The sequence below is a fragment of the Rana temporaria genome, chromosome 4, assembly GCF_905171775.1.
Source record: "Rana temporaria chromosome 4, aRanTem1.1, whole genome shotgun sequence".
Classification (NCBI taxonomy): domain Eukaryota; kingdom Metazoa; phylum Chordata; class Amphibia; order Anura; family Ranidae; genus Rana; species Rana temporaria.
In genome coordinates, this window is record NC_053492.1 from 17,745,202 (window position 1) to 17,757,411 (window position 12,210).

General features: G+C 45.9%; 1 protein-coding gene across 2 annotated transcripts in view; it reads left to right on the forward strand.

The window, feature by feature from the left end:
• LOC120936000 (antileukoproteinase-like) overlaps nt 1–12,210 on the forward strand; it is a 28,610-nt gene that overhangs the window by 3,859 nt on the left and 12,541 nt on the right. Inside the window, exon 2 of one of the 2 annotated variants that reach the window (XM_040348073.1) lies at nt 330–1,493. In XM_040348073.1, coding sequence (XP_040204007.1) covers nt 330–625 — 296 coding nt within the window. In that variant the 3' untranslated portion in view covers nt 626–1,493. Of the gene's footprint in view, nt 1–329; nt 1,494–7,131; nt 7,291–12,210 lie in introns of those variants that run through there. The other variant, XM_040348072.1, reaches the window with a different exon arrangement.

A 12,210-nucleotide genomic window follows, 5' to 3' on the forward strand; every position in this document is an offset into this window, starting at 1 on the left:
TGACACCGGGCCTGCTCCTTTTCCTATTTTGCCTGTGTTATCACTCAGTTTTGTGAGTAACCAATTTATTGTTTATGACATCATTTTTAATTAAACTTTTGCATACTGCACTTAGTTTGGCGCATCTCCTTCTTTTATACATATCTTCCAGAGCTTGCTTCTGCTTCAGGATTGCTGCCGCTAGTGCTTTGGACTATTATTGGACATTCTTTTTTCCCCCAGTGCCCTTTTCTGACATGGACCATATGATGATATGCTATTTATCTTAATTGCTGACCATTCTGCTATGCTCTTTTAATCATCCACCAATTTTTTTAACACAATTTAAGGGCATCTTAAAATTCCGGAAGGAGTCACCCCAAATTTCCACAGCCAATACAATTGGAGAGAGCTACAGAAGCACCAGCTTCTTCAAGAACCCAGCCTCCCTCCATGCCAGAGGCCAAGACGCAGCACTCCATCTACCTCTACAGAAGGCCCCATACCCCGCAGCACAATGCCAAAGAAACTAAAAGATGACGTAGGCCCCTCCGTTTTACCGCAAGCCAGCGGGACCCCAAAATGTCCCCAGCAAAATGGAGCAAATGTTGGAAGAAGGCGGACCAACACCCAAGAAGTCATCTAAATAATTTAAGTCATCTAAATAACATTTATGACTGAGTTGATTCTGGAGGTTTCATCCATAAACTTATGTGCTTATGATCCCAAGGCAGAGACGGTCTGATAGCCATCCGCTGCCTAAACTGTTCGTTGTAGCGTAGCCAGGCCATGCCACCATGTGTCCTGTGTGCCTCATTGATGGTTTCCAAGTTACAGAGAATAGTGAAACAGTGCTCAGGAGTCCTTTCCCCGACTCTTTCCAGAAGGGCGGAAGCCTGTGACCAATTGGAAAAAAGTTAGTGGAATTAGCCGGTAATGTCGCTTCTCCTTTTCCTCCTTCTTACCTGGCTTCAATCTATCAAGATTGAATTTCTCCAGGGGAAACAGCATGAAAATCTCACCCTTCCAAATTTTCTCCTTTACATCCGAATTAAGATGAGAACCCAAAGGGCTCTCAAAACAAACATAGACCTCGCACTTTGCAAAATAGGCCAAGTGAACGGAATCCACCCTTTTACCACTGTCCCCCATAGTCTCCTGCTTGTCCGTCGGCACAGCACTCTCAGGGGTTCCCAAGCCCTGAACAATACTCGCTGCCCCCCCCCCCTGCAGCCACAGCTAATGGTTGCCGCCCAAACCACCAGGGGGGAGGATTCCAGCGCACTCTCCTCGTAACTCCGTGGCGTCACCCACGCCGTCGTTAGCTTCGCTCTTGCTCCACCACCCGGTTCAAACTGGTTGACCAAATTCCACAAACCCACTAACAGATCCCGCAGGCCCGCATCTGAGCCCACAGCAGCAGAAGAGGAATCCGCTGTCCGTGGAGCAGATGTATCACCAATATCAGCATCCAGCATAGGGGCCTCCTGCCTAAAATGACCTAACAAATTAACCACTTGAGATCCGCGCTATCGACAAAATACGTCCGCAGCGCGGCTCTCAAGTGCCAAGTGGCCGTTTAAACACGGCCTTTTATGTGCATTACCCGCGCGCGCCACTGGGTGGCGCGCGGCGGGTAAAAACTGTCCCGGCGCATCACCGAAGACCCGATGCGTGTACCTGGCGGCCGCGATGTCCGCCGGGTACACGCGATCGTCGGTGACACGGCAGGTGACAGCAGGGACGTGGAGCTCTGTGTGTAAACACAGAGCTCCACGTCCTGTCAGGGAGAGAGGAGACCGATCTGTGTCTCTTGTACATAGAGACACAGCATCGGTCACCTCCCCCAGTCACCCCCCTCCCCCCACACAGTTATAACACACCCAGGCTACACATTTAACCCGTTCCTCACCCCCTAGTGTTAACCCCTTCACTGCCAGTCACATTTATACAGTAATTCGTGCATTTTTATAGCACTGATCGCTGTATAAATGTGAATGGCGCCAAATTTGTGTCAAAAGTGTCCGATACGTCCGCCGCAATATCCCAGTCCCAATAAAAATCGCAGATCGCCGCCATTACTAGTAAAAAAAAAAATAATAAAAAAAATCATAATTCTGTTCCCCATTTTGTAGGCGCTATAACTTTTGCGCAAACCAGTCGCTTATTGCGATTTTTTTTTTTTTTTTTACAAAAATACGTCGAAAAATACGTATCGGCCTTAACTGAGAAAAAAAAGAGTTTTATAAAAAAAATATTGGGATATTTATTATAGCAACAAGTAAAAAAATATATATATTTTTTTTAAATTGTCGCTCTTTTTTTGTTTATAGCGCAAAAAATAAAAACCGCAGAGGTGATCAAATACCACCAAAAGAAAGCTCTATTTGTGGGGAAAAAAGGACGCCAATTTTGTTTGGGAGCCACGTCGCACGACCGCGCAATTGTCAGTTAAAGCGACGCAGTCCTGGACGCTGAGATTTCGCCTGGGAACGAAGAGGGTTTATGTGCCCAGTAAGCAAGTGGTTAACAAATACCGCAAAACAGACTGTACAGATAAAGAAGATGAAACAGAAACACACTCATGCCGCGTACGCAAGACCATTTTTCATGACGAGAAAAATGCCATTTTTTAAATTGGTCGTTAAAAACGGTTGTGTGTGGGCTCCAGAGCATTTTTCTCGACGAGAAAAATGGGCATTAAAAATTTAGAACCTGCTCTATTTCTTTCTCGTCATTTTTCACGTTGTTTTTCTCGTCGTGAAAAATGGTCGTGTGTACGCTTTAACGACAGGGGAAAAAACGTGCATGTTTAGAAGCAAGTTATGAGACGGGAAATTAACATAATCAGCCCAAAGGGTGGCGCCATTCGAATGGAACTTCCCCTTTATAGTGCCGTCGTACGTGTTGTACATCACTGCGCTTTGCTCGGGCATTTTTTATCACGATCGTGTGTATGTAAGGCAGGCTTGAGAGGAATCACGTCGAGAAAAACATTGTTTTTTTTCCATGACATGAAAAACGATCTTGTGTACGCGGCATCACATGGCTGCCCAGGACTGGGCCAAACAGCTGCCTCGCCAGAAGCCTTCGGTGCTTGACATGTGCATACTAAAATATTAAATTTTTTAGTTTCGTTAAAAAATGCATTCTCCGAAAATCCAAATTAATTAAGGTCGAATCTTTCATTGAAGGCTTATGGTGTCTATGGAATGTTCTAAGAAGATTCAACGGAGCATCTAAACTGTACGACACCACAATCGTACATTTCCGGCCGAATGTTCCTCCTACAAGCTATAGAAGAATTCTAATGTTGTATGACAATAGTAATAATTATATTTATACTGTATAAATTATTATTACTAGTCAACCAACATTCAAATTCTTCTATAGCCTATGGGCCGACTATTTGACCGGAGATGTACAATTGCGACGTCGTACAGTATAGCTGCTTCGTCAAATCTTTTTTGAACATTCGACAGACACCATAAGCCTTCAATGACAAATTCGACATTTGTATGTTTTTTGCTTCTTCGTCGTTCATGTCGAATGGTCTACCCCAACACTGTCTCTATAATGTCGAATCTTTTCTCTCTATGTTGAATCTTTTCTCTCTATGTAGAATAATCTTGGACTAATAGAGTTAAGGTTAGGCACATTCGACCACAGGTTCGATAGACACAGATTGCTAGTGTCAGCGTCATGTCGAATTTCGTAACTATATCGAACTGTTGTAGCAACGAAAACGAAAATAAAGCATTTTTTTATGTTGGATCGTTCGGATTTCGGATTCTGCGCGTTCGTTTTCATTTGTTAAGACGATAAAGAAAATACCCAAAGTTCGGAAGAAAATGCCTTCGGACGAAAACGAATGCACATGTCTACTCGGTGCCAGATATCCCAGGTCATCTTCCGCCTCAAAGACTCAACATCCACCACCGACTGCACCCCAGGGTCATCTAAACTGTTTGCCGAGGGTCTGTGCCGCTGGTCCCGCCTGCTTCTCCCAAGATGTGCACCAGAGCCTCGCCCACCATGCAGTGTACACCCCTGTTCCCCGCTGTGCCTACTCCTCCTGGGCTCGGAACCCTTGGTGAAGGGGGACTGCTGGCTGCCTCTGGAAACAGGCAGGCATCCATCACTGCAGCTCTCCCCTGCTGAGCTGCCTGCCTGCCAGGGACCTCGGCTGAGGCAGGGGCTGTCTGCTCCCAACACCAGTGACATGCAGGAGGGGAAAGTTGCGTTTGCGGCTCCTCCTCACACTCTGCCGAGCTTTGCCTACACGGATGATTCCACCCAGGCTCACCTCCTATTGAAGCTGAAGCATGCTTCTCAAAGGGACCTGGAGGGACCCTGTCGGGTCTCCCCTGTTGGCGCTGAGCTCGGGGGCCGGAGTCCAGGCTGAAGCGATCTGGAGGCCTGGACCTCCGAGCACGTTGGAGCTCCTGTCCCCCCGAATGTGAGCCAGTGTCCTGTTTACTCACCAAAGACTCCACCTGTGCCTCTAGCCAGTCTGTGCCCCAAAAGGCCACTGCAGCCCATAGCTAGGAAACAATCTGGTCCAAATCTGCCATGCTACCACCAGGGGAATGAAGAGAAGGAGGGGGGGGGGGGGCAAGGATGCAGAGCGGCAGCTGCCAAGCTTCTTCTCTTCTGTGCTGCTTCCAACTGGACCCTCACACCACACCACTCCCCCTAAATATCCTGCGACCTCTCCCAGCCACATACCACTTCAGACCACACCCAGAAGTGTATTTAGGATTTGTGCTGCCCTAGGCCTGACTAAACTTGTGCACCCTCTAATTTAAATATGACCCACCCCTTCCTGTCAAGGTCACACCCCTTGCTGTTTAAAGAGGACTTCCGGGCAAAACAAAATTAAAAGCCAGCAGCACATACTGCAGCTGCTGGCTTTTAATAAATGGACACTTACCTGTCCTGGAGTCCAGCGATGTCACCAGTAGGGTTCCCAGCGTGAAGCCGAAAGGCCACACTGTCGCCGCCATTGCAGGTAAGGGAACTCGGCAGTGTAGCCTTTCGGCTTCATGCCGGGAACCCTACTGCGCATCCGCGAGGCCCACTCCTCTCTCCTATTATCCTGGAGGCCAGGGGTGGAGGAGGAGGGAGCCCCACGATGACGTCACGGCCGCAGCCAAACTCCCGGAAGTGGGAAAGGATACCTGTCTTTGGAGGAATCCGATGAGCGAAGGTTCCACTTCAGGGTGGAGCTCCGCTTTAAGACTTGTCCAGAAATTTTCGAGTAGGTGGGGACACTAGTTCTGAGGGCCTGGGGGGGCAATGGATTCCCTTAATTTGCATAGATTTCCTCTCACTTCCTGTTTGGCTATGGGGCAGGAAGTGAAGGGAAATCTCTGCAATGGGACAGGGATGGTAAAAAAAAAGGGGCTATAACCCTCCCTTACTCTATCCAAAATGAAAAAAAGTGTAGCCTATATTTCTACTTTAAGCACACATTTCTGATAATTTTATGGAGAGGACTAAGAAGATATAGCTATGCCAATGGTGCAGTAGAAAACATATAGCACAGTGAGGAAGGTTTGTGGTCCAGGATGATAGTACAGCCAAAATTAGAAGCAGCACCCCCCCCCCCCCCCACAGTTGCAGAATGCTGGCCACCCACATACCAGAAAAGTGTGGCTGCTTTATGGGGGCGCTAGAATAATTTGCCTCTCAGCCCAGGGCTGTCTTAATGAGAGGGCATACCTGGGCACTGCCCAGGGGCCCCAACTGCATGGGGGGCCCCTGCACTTTCCCCAAAGCAGCTGGTCCTTGAGCCCATGCTCCCCTGAAATTGGGGGGCCCATGATGGCACTGTGAGTGATGGATGCAAAGGGGAGGCAGTCTGCCTCCTTCCTACTTAATGTCTGTTTACCTGCACTGTCATCATTGTAGGGGCCCCAGAGCATTACTTTGCCCAGGGGCCCATGATACTATTAAGACAGCCCTGTCTCAGCCCAGTCCCCCCCATAAGACTGGCGCTACACTAACAGTTTTCCGTGCTGCCACCCTGCAAAGTGCTGCCCTAGGCCTGGGCCTTGTTGGCATACCTCCCAACTTTTTGAGATGAGAATGAGGGACACTTATCAGCAAAAGTATGCATAAGACACACCCCTTGCCACGCCCCCTTAAAGAAGAATTGTACAAAAAACAAGCTTGGTTAAACCCACAAGTTCTTTTTGTTACCACTACTATTCCTTTATATTGGCTTTTGGAATTTGAAAATGCAGCAATTTAGAAATCAGATGAAAAGTTTAGCACTGAAAAACACTTTTTGATAGATAAAAAGTGCATTTTATATACAACTATATGGATCAGACCAAAAGGAGGGACACATGAGGAGGAATAAGGGACAGAGGAACATTGCTCCAAATCAGGGACAGTCCCTCGAAATCAGGGACAGTTGGGAGCTATGCTTGTTGGCCTAGGCCAGGATACAGTGGTGACCACACCACTGACCTAACTTTTTTCAACCTCTTCCCTGCTGTCCTACTATTCATCCTGTCATGTTGTCCCTCTGATTATTTTTTATTTAATTTTTTTGCTCCGGAACTCCCTGGTCCAATATTTGTCTACATGGAGAGCTTTATTTTCTGTATCCTGTTTCTATCCTTGCAGTTTTCTGTAGATCTGGAAATCCTGGGGTAAGGTCAGGGCTCAAGTCCTGCGGGAACGCGTGGGAACGGAGTTCCTGCACTTTTTTCACAGCAGGAACGCAGTTCCCTTTGCAGGACTAGAGCAGCTGAGAGCAGCCGAGCTGATCGTGCCAATCCTTCACTAAGTGGCGATGCCCAGCTCGAGTCACTGTCAGGGGCAGGCGAACCTTAGTAATCCTTTATGTTACTGGCCGCTTCCTGTATATGGATTCATCAGGTAGTGTGCGGGTATTCCGTCACTTCCTCGATGCCGCAATGTCTCCTGGGAGCTTTTGTCATTGTTCCCAGGAGACATTGCGGAGGTTATCGCGGGATTTAGAAAGAACATGCGGTTTAGTAATTATGCATATGAGCGTATCATTTTTTTTTTTTTTTTGGTGGGGGAGTGGATCTTTGGTGGGAGTTCCCACACTTTTTTCCCCAGGACTTGACCCCTGGGGTAAGGTATTATTTAATCTGGCTGTGTTTTGTATTGCAGCAGTAAAATCTGGAACGTGCCCAGCTCCTGTTACAATATGCGGCATTTCCCCATCGTTACCGCGACCGAAACCACTGTGTACGAGTGACAATGACTGTCCTGGAAAGCAGAAGTGCTGCAAGCCAAATTGCCGTCGGGAGTGTACTGATCCTTTGCCATGTAAGTTACATCTGCCAATCAATCTCCAATCAACACCATAGGCTTGGGAGGTCTATCTATCTATCTATCTATCTATCTATCTATCTATCTATCTATCTATCTAGTTTTTAAAGCAGATGTATCCTTATTGTGTTGGGCATCAAGATGACATTACAGTTGTTATGTAGGTCTATTACAGAGAGATCTGTGAGAGGCCAATAGGCATCTATTTATGAAAAAAAAATGCTGGCCAAACAACACATGCTTTTGCCCAGCTGTCATTTAACTGAAATATAAGGGAAATTATACTGCTCTACTGTCTTCAAAAAAGTGCTAATAGTGCTGTGCAATATTATTCCCAGAAATCCCACAAAGAGTTAATATATGATTTAAATTGTAAACTCAAATACTCTGTGCAAAGACCGGACACACATGTCTGTAGGTGGGCGTGCATTGTGGTGCGGAGGCTATAATTCCATAAAAATGCAATATAAAACTTGTCTTGAAGTAATGCAGCAACAATAGACTCGGTGGGACAGCTACCCAGCCGGGGACATTCCCAATCTCCAATGATGTGAAGTAGCAGGATCCAGCCGAACCGACAGTGTCTGATGAGAGGGGACAGAATGCGGCCTGGCCATCTAGTTCGCAAACAGGGAGGTATCCAGAGAGATGTGACCCTACTATTTCCCTCCTCGTCAGGAACCTTTCCCTATCGCCAACACCGTCCCTAACAGATCAGGGTACCTTTCCCTACACTACCCACTCCATAAAACGCACCAAACCCCGAGGCCAGGGTACTTAAATAGACTCTAAAAATGGGGGGGGAACTAATGCGCAAAACAACCTAACAAGGGCAACTAGGCTAAAAATGAATAACAATTAAAACTAGTAAGCAGCAGCCACGACTAATAGTGCTTACACACTAACAACAGATAAAATAAAGGGGGGGGGGTGTAATGGCGCTTGCAAATAATTACCGTATTTATCGCGGTATAACGCACTCCCGCGTATACCGCGCACCCCCAAAGTTGACCCGAATCCTGTGGAAAAGACGTTTTTTTGTGGTTTTTGTACTTACAGTTTTGGTGTCTTGCGCGGCGTCCATCGGCGGCCTCGTCGGGTCCGGCGTTCGTCTGCGGCTTCGGGTGTCCTCTTCGGCGGGTCCGGCGTCCTTCTGTGGCTTCGGGTGTCCTTCTGCGGCTTCGGGTGTCCTTCTGCGGCAGGTCCGGTGTCCTCTTTGGCGGGTCTGGTGTCCTCTTCGGCGGGTCCGGTGTCCTCTTTGGCGGGTCCGGCGTCCTTCTGCGGCGTCCTCCCCGCTTGTTTCCCGCGCCGAGTTTGAATACTGCGCCGACATATACAGAGCGCAGTACACTCGTGTATTGTCGGCAATGCTCGGCTACCAGCGCTGACGTCCTGTACGTCCAGGACGTGAACGCGCAAGGAGCCGAGACTGCCCGACTATACCCGAGTGTACTGCCCTCGGTATATGTCGGCGCAGTATTCAAAACTCGGCGCGGGAAAGCGGGTATTGGCGTATACCGCGCACCCACGATTTTGCCCTGATTTTCAGGGCAAAAAAGTGCACGGTATACGCCGATAAATACGGTAAATAAAATATGCTAATAACAATATACAGATAATGATCTTCCAAGAAATAAAACCCAATTTCAAGTGGGTAAATCCACCAATTTCTGTGTGTCAAAACGTGTTCAACTCCAGATAAAATCAAGGGTAACCGCCCAACATCAATGAGTTAATGTGGAGGGTGATATGAGTGAAAAAATTATTAAATTACCTAATTACGGTAACCAATAATGTGCCAATATAAGCATAATGTAGATATGGTCAGAATAAATAATATGCAAAATATATAATAACAATTAGAATATTAATTCATAAACCTCCAATCAATTATTAATATATATGAAAATAAGCAAAAATCCATATAATGCTGAATCCACTAAAAGTGCATAGTGCAAAAAAATATATAAATAAAATATATAGTGAATCAAGTCCAATAAAAAATAGTGTAGACTATCAGCCACCAGCACCCTCCTTCTTCCTCACGCGTATCGTGTATCATCCTATGATTAAGTGACGTTGGTTGTCACGATACGCGCGAGGAAGAAGGAGGGTGCTGGTGACGTCATCCGCTCGCGGCCGCAGAGCGGAGACACATGTTAAAGATACACGCTGTTTGTTTACAGCTGGATTCTGTGAGTGTTACTTGTTCTTTTACATAATAAAGTACCATTGATTTTACACTATGGAGGCTTCCCTATTCTCCTTTTGAGTGCCTGTGGGGGGACCCTGTGAGCCTTCTACTGTGGGATCGGATCTGCTGGTTGGCGCTGGGACACGTATTGAGCAGCATTCCTATAGGCTTTTTATAAGCCTTTTTATGGTAAGGGGCTAGTGATTACACTCATATTCACACTGAGGAAAGCCTGGCGTTTGTGGTTTCAATCACGTGTGCATGCTTTTAATCTTGCACTGAAGCATTATCTATGGACTTTTTGGAGCATTCATGCACTTAGTATATTTGATGATCATATTTATTTTTTCCTGTGTTTAAGAAATTGGATCTTTTTCATTCTGCACGATTGTGCACTGGACACACTGGGCCAGATCCACAAAAGGGATACGCCGTCGTATCCCTGTTTCTATCTTTGGAACTGATCCACAGAAACAGTTTCCAATAGATAGGCAGAAGATCCAACATGTGTAAGGGACTTACACTGCCGGATCTTAGGATGCAGTACCGCATCCGCCGCTGGGGGCATTTCGAGTCGAAATGCCGCTTTGGGTATGCAAATTAGCACTTACGGAGATCCACGAAGCTTTTCAGCTTCGTTTTTTCTCCGTAAGTATTAGTTTGCAATCATAAAATTAGGGCTACTTTTACAAGGCCTAAACTGTTTAGGCCTTGTAAAAGTAGACCCTTCTATCCCGCGTCGCCGTCTTTTTTTTTTTCAAATTTTATTTTTTCCCGCCGCAACTCGTATTTTTTTTTTACGCCCGTCGCCATTCTCAAAACCCGGCGCAACGTAAAACCGCGCAAAGCACGTCGGGAAAATGACGTCGTGAGCATGCGCAGTACGGCCGGCACGGGAGCGCGCCTAATTTAAATGGGACTCGCCCCATTTGAATAGGAACGCCTTGCGCCGGCCGGATTTAAGTTACACAGCCGAAAATTTCTAGGTAAGTGCTTTGTGGATCGGGCACTTAGGTAGAGATTTTCCGGCAGTGTAACTTAAATGGGAATATTTAAGTTACGGCGGCTGGCTGTGGATCTGGCCCACTGTTTATATATTTATATATTTGTTTTAATGACACCTTTTTGTGTTTGATCAATTGGTGAAATTATTGGGATATTTTTCACTGCTTAAGTTATTATTGATTGGGTCTTGTTCACCCATGCATGTTTCTTGGACATTTCAATTTTCAAGGATTTTTGTCTACACTATTTTTTATTGGACTTGATTCACTATATATTTTATTTATATATTTTTTTGCACTATTCACTTTTAGTGGATTCAGCATTATATGGATTTTTGCTTATTTTCACATATTATTAATTATTGGTTTGAGGTTTATGAATTAATATTCTAATTGTTATTATATATTTTGCATATTATTTATTCTGACCATATCTACATTATGCTTATATTGGCACATTATTGGTTACCGTAATTAGGTAATTTAATAATTTTTTCACTCTCATCGCCCTCCACATTAACTCATTGATGTTGGGCGGTTACCCTTGATTTTATCTGGAGTGGAACACGTTTTGACACACAGAAAATGGTGGATTTACTCACTTGAAATTGGGTTTTATTTCTTGGAAGATCATTATCTGCATATTGCTATTAGCATATTTTATTTAATTATTTGCAAGCGCCATTACACCCCCCCTTTATTTTAAATAGACTCTGCCACACCTAAGATGGCCTGCCAGAATCACATGGGCAGCCAGAATCCAATCATATCGCTGTCCCAGTGACATACCTCACAACTTTTTGAGATGGGAGCAAGGGACACCTAATAGCAAATGTATGTAGGCATGGGACACGCCCCATGCCACGCCCCCCTTAAAAGAAAATTATACAAAAAATGATTGGTTAAACCCACAAGTGCTTTATTTTTTTTACCACTACTATTCCTTTATATTGACTTTTGCAATTTACTAATGAGAGCAATTTAGTAATTGAGTGAAAGATTTAGCCCAGAAAACAGAAAGCTAAATAGTGCATTTTATATACAACTATATGGATCAGACCAATATGAGGGACATATGAGGGGGAAAGAGAGACAGAGGGACATTGTTCCAAATCAGTGACAGTCCCTCGAAATCAGGGACAGTTGGGAGGTATGCCAGTGACTCAGGAAACGGTAGAGGAATCCTGTTCCCCAAAAATTCCTCTCCCTCTGCATTGCTGCTGCGGTTGAGCGACACCTGCAGTGGAGACAACAGACTGCACCTGCATACATGTCAAACTCATAAAATGGGCCTAAGTGGTAAACTAATACAGCAAGTGAATTAATTATTAGTATTAAAGAACACACAGTCTTGTTATCCGCTTGAGGACCACCGCACGCAGATATACGCCTGCAGCAGCGGCGGTTCGTCCATAGAGGGCGCTGGAGTGCCGCCCCCTCTGGCTCTCACCGCCACTGAGTCTAATAACATAGATTCATGCATTGCACAAATCTATGTTATTGTCACCGCTACGCTGTTCTATTCAGATGGCCGGACATGAGGCGCCGACCATCTGAATAACGGCAGCTGGTTGGCTGTACGGAAGTACTCTGGCTTTCCGAGTACAGCCCTCGGGTCCCTGGAAGCTTATCCTCGGAACACATGGGGTGTGCGTTCCTTGGATAAGACTGACATGCGTCTCAGCCAATCAGGTTGGCCGGTTCTGGCTACCGGTAACC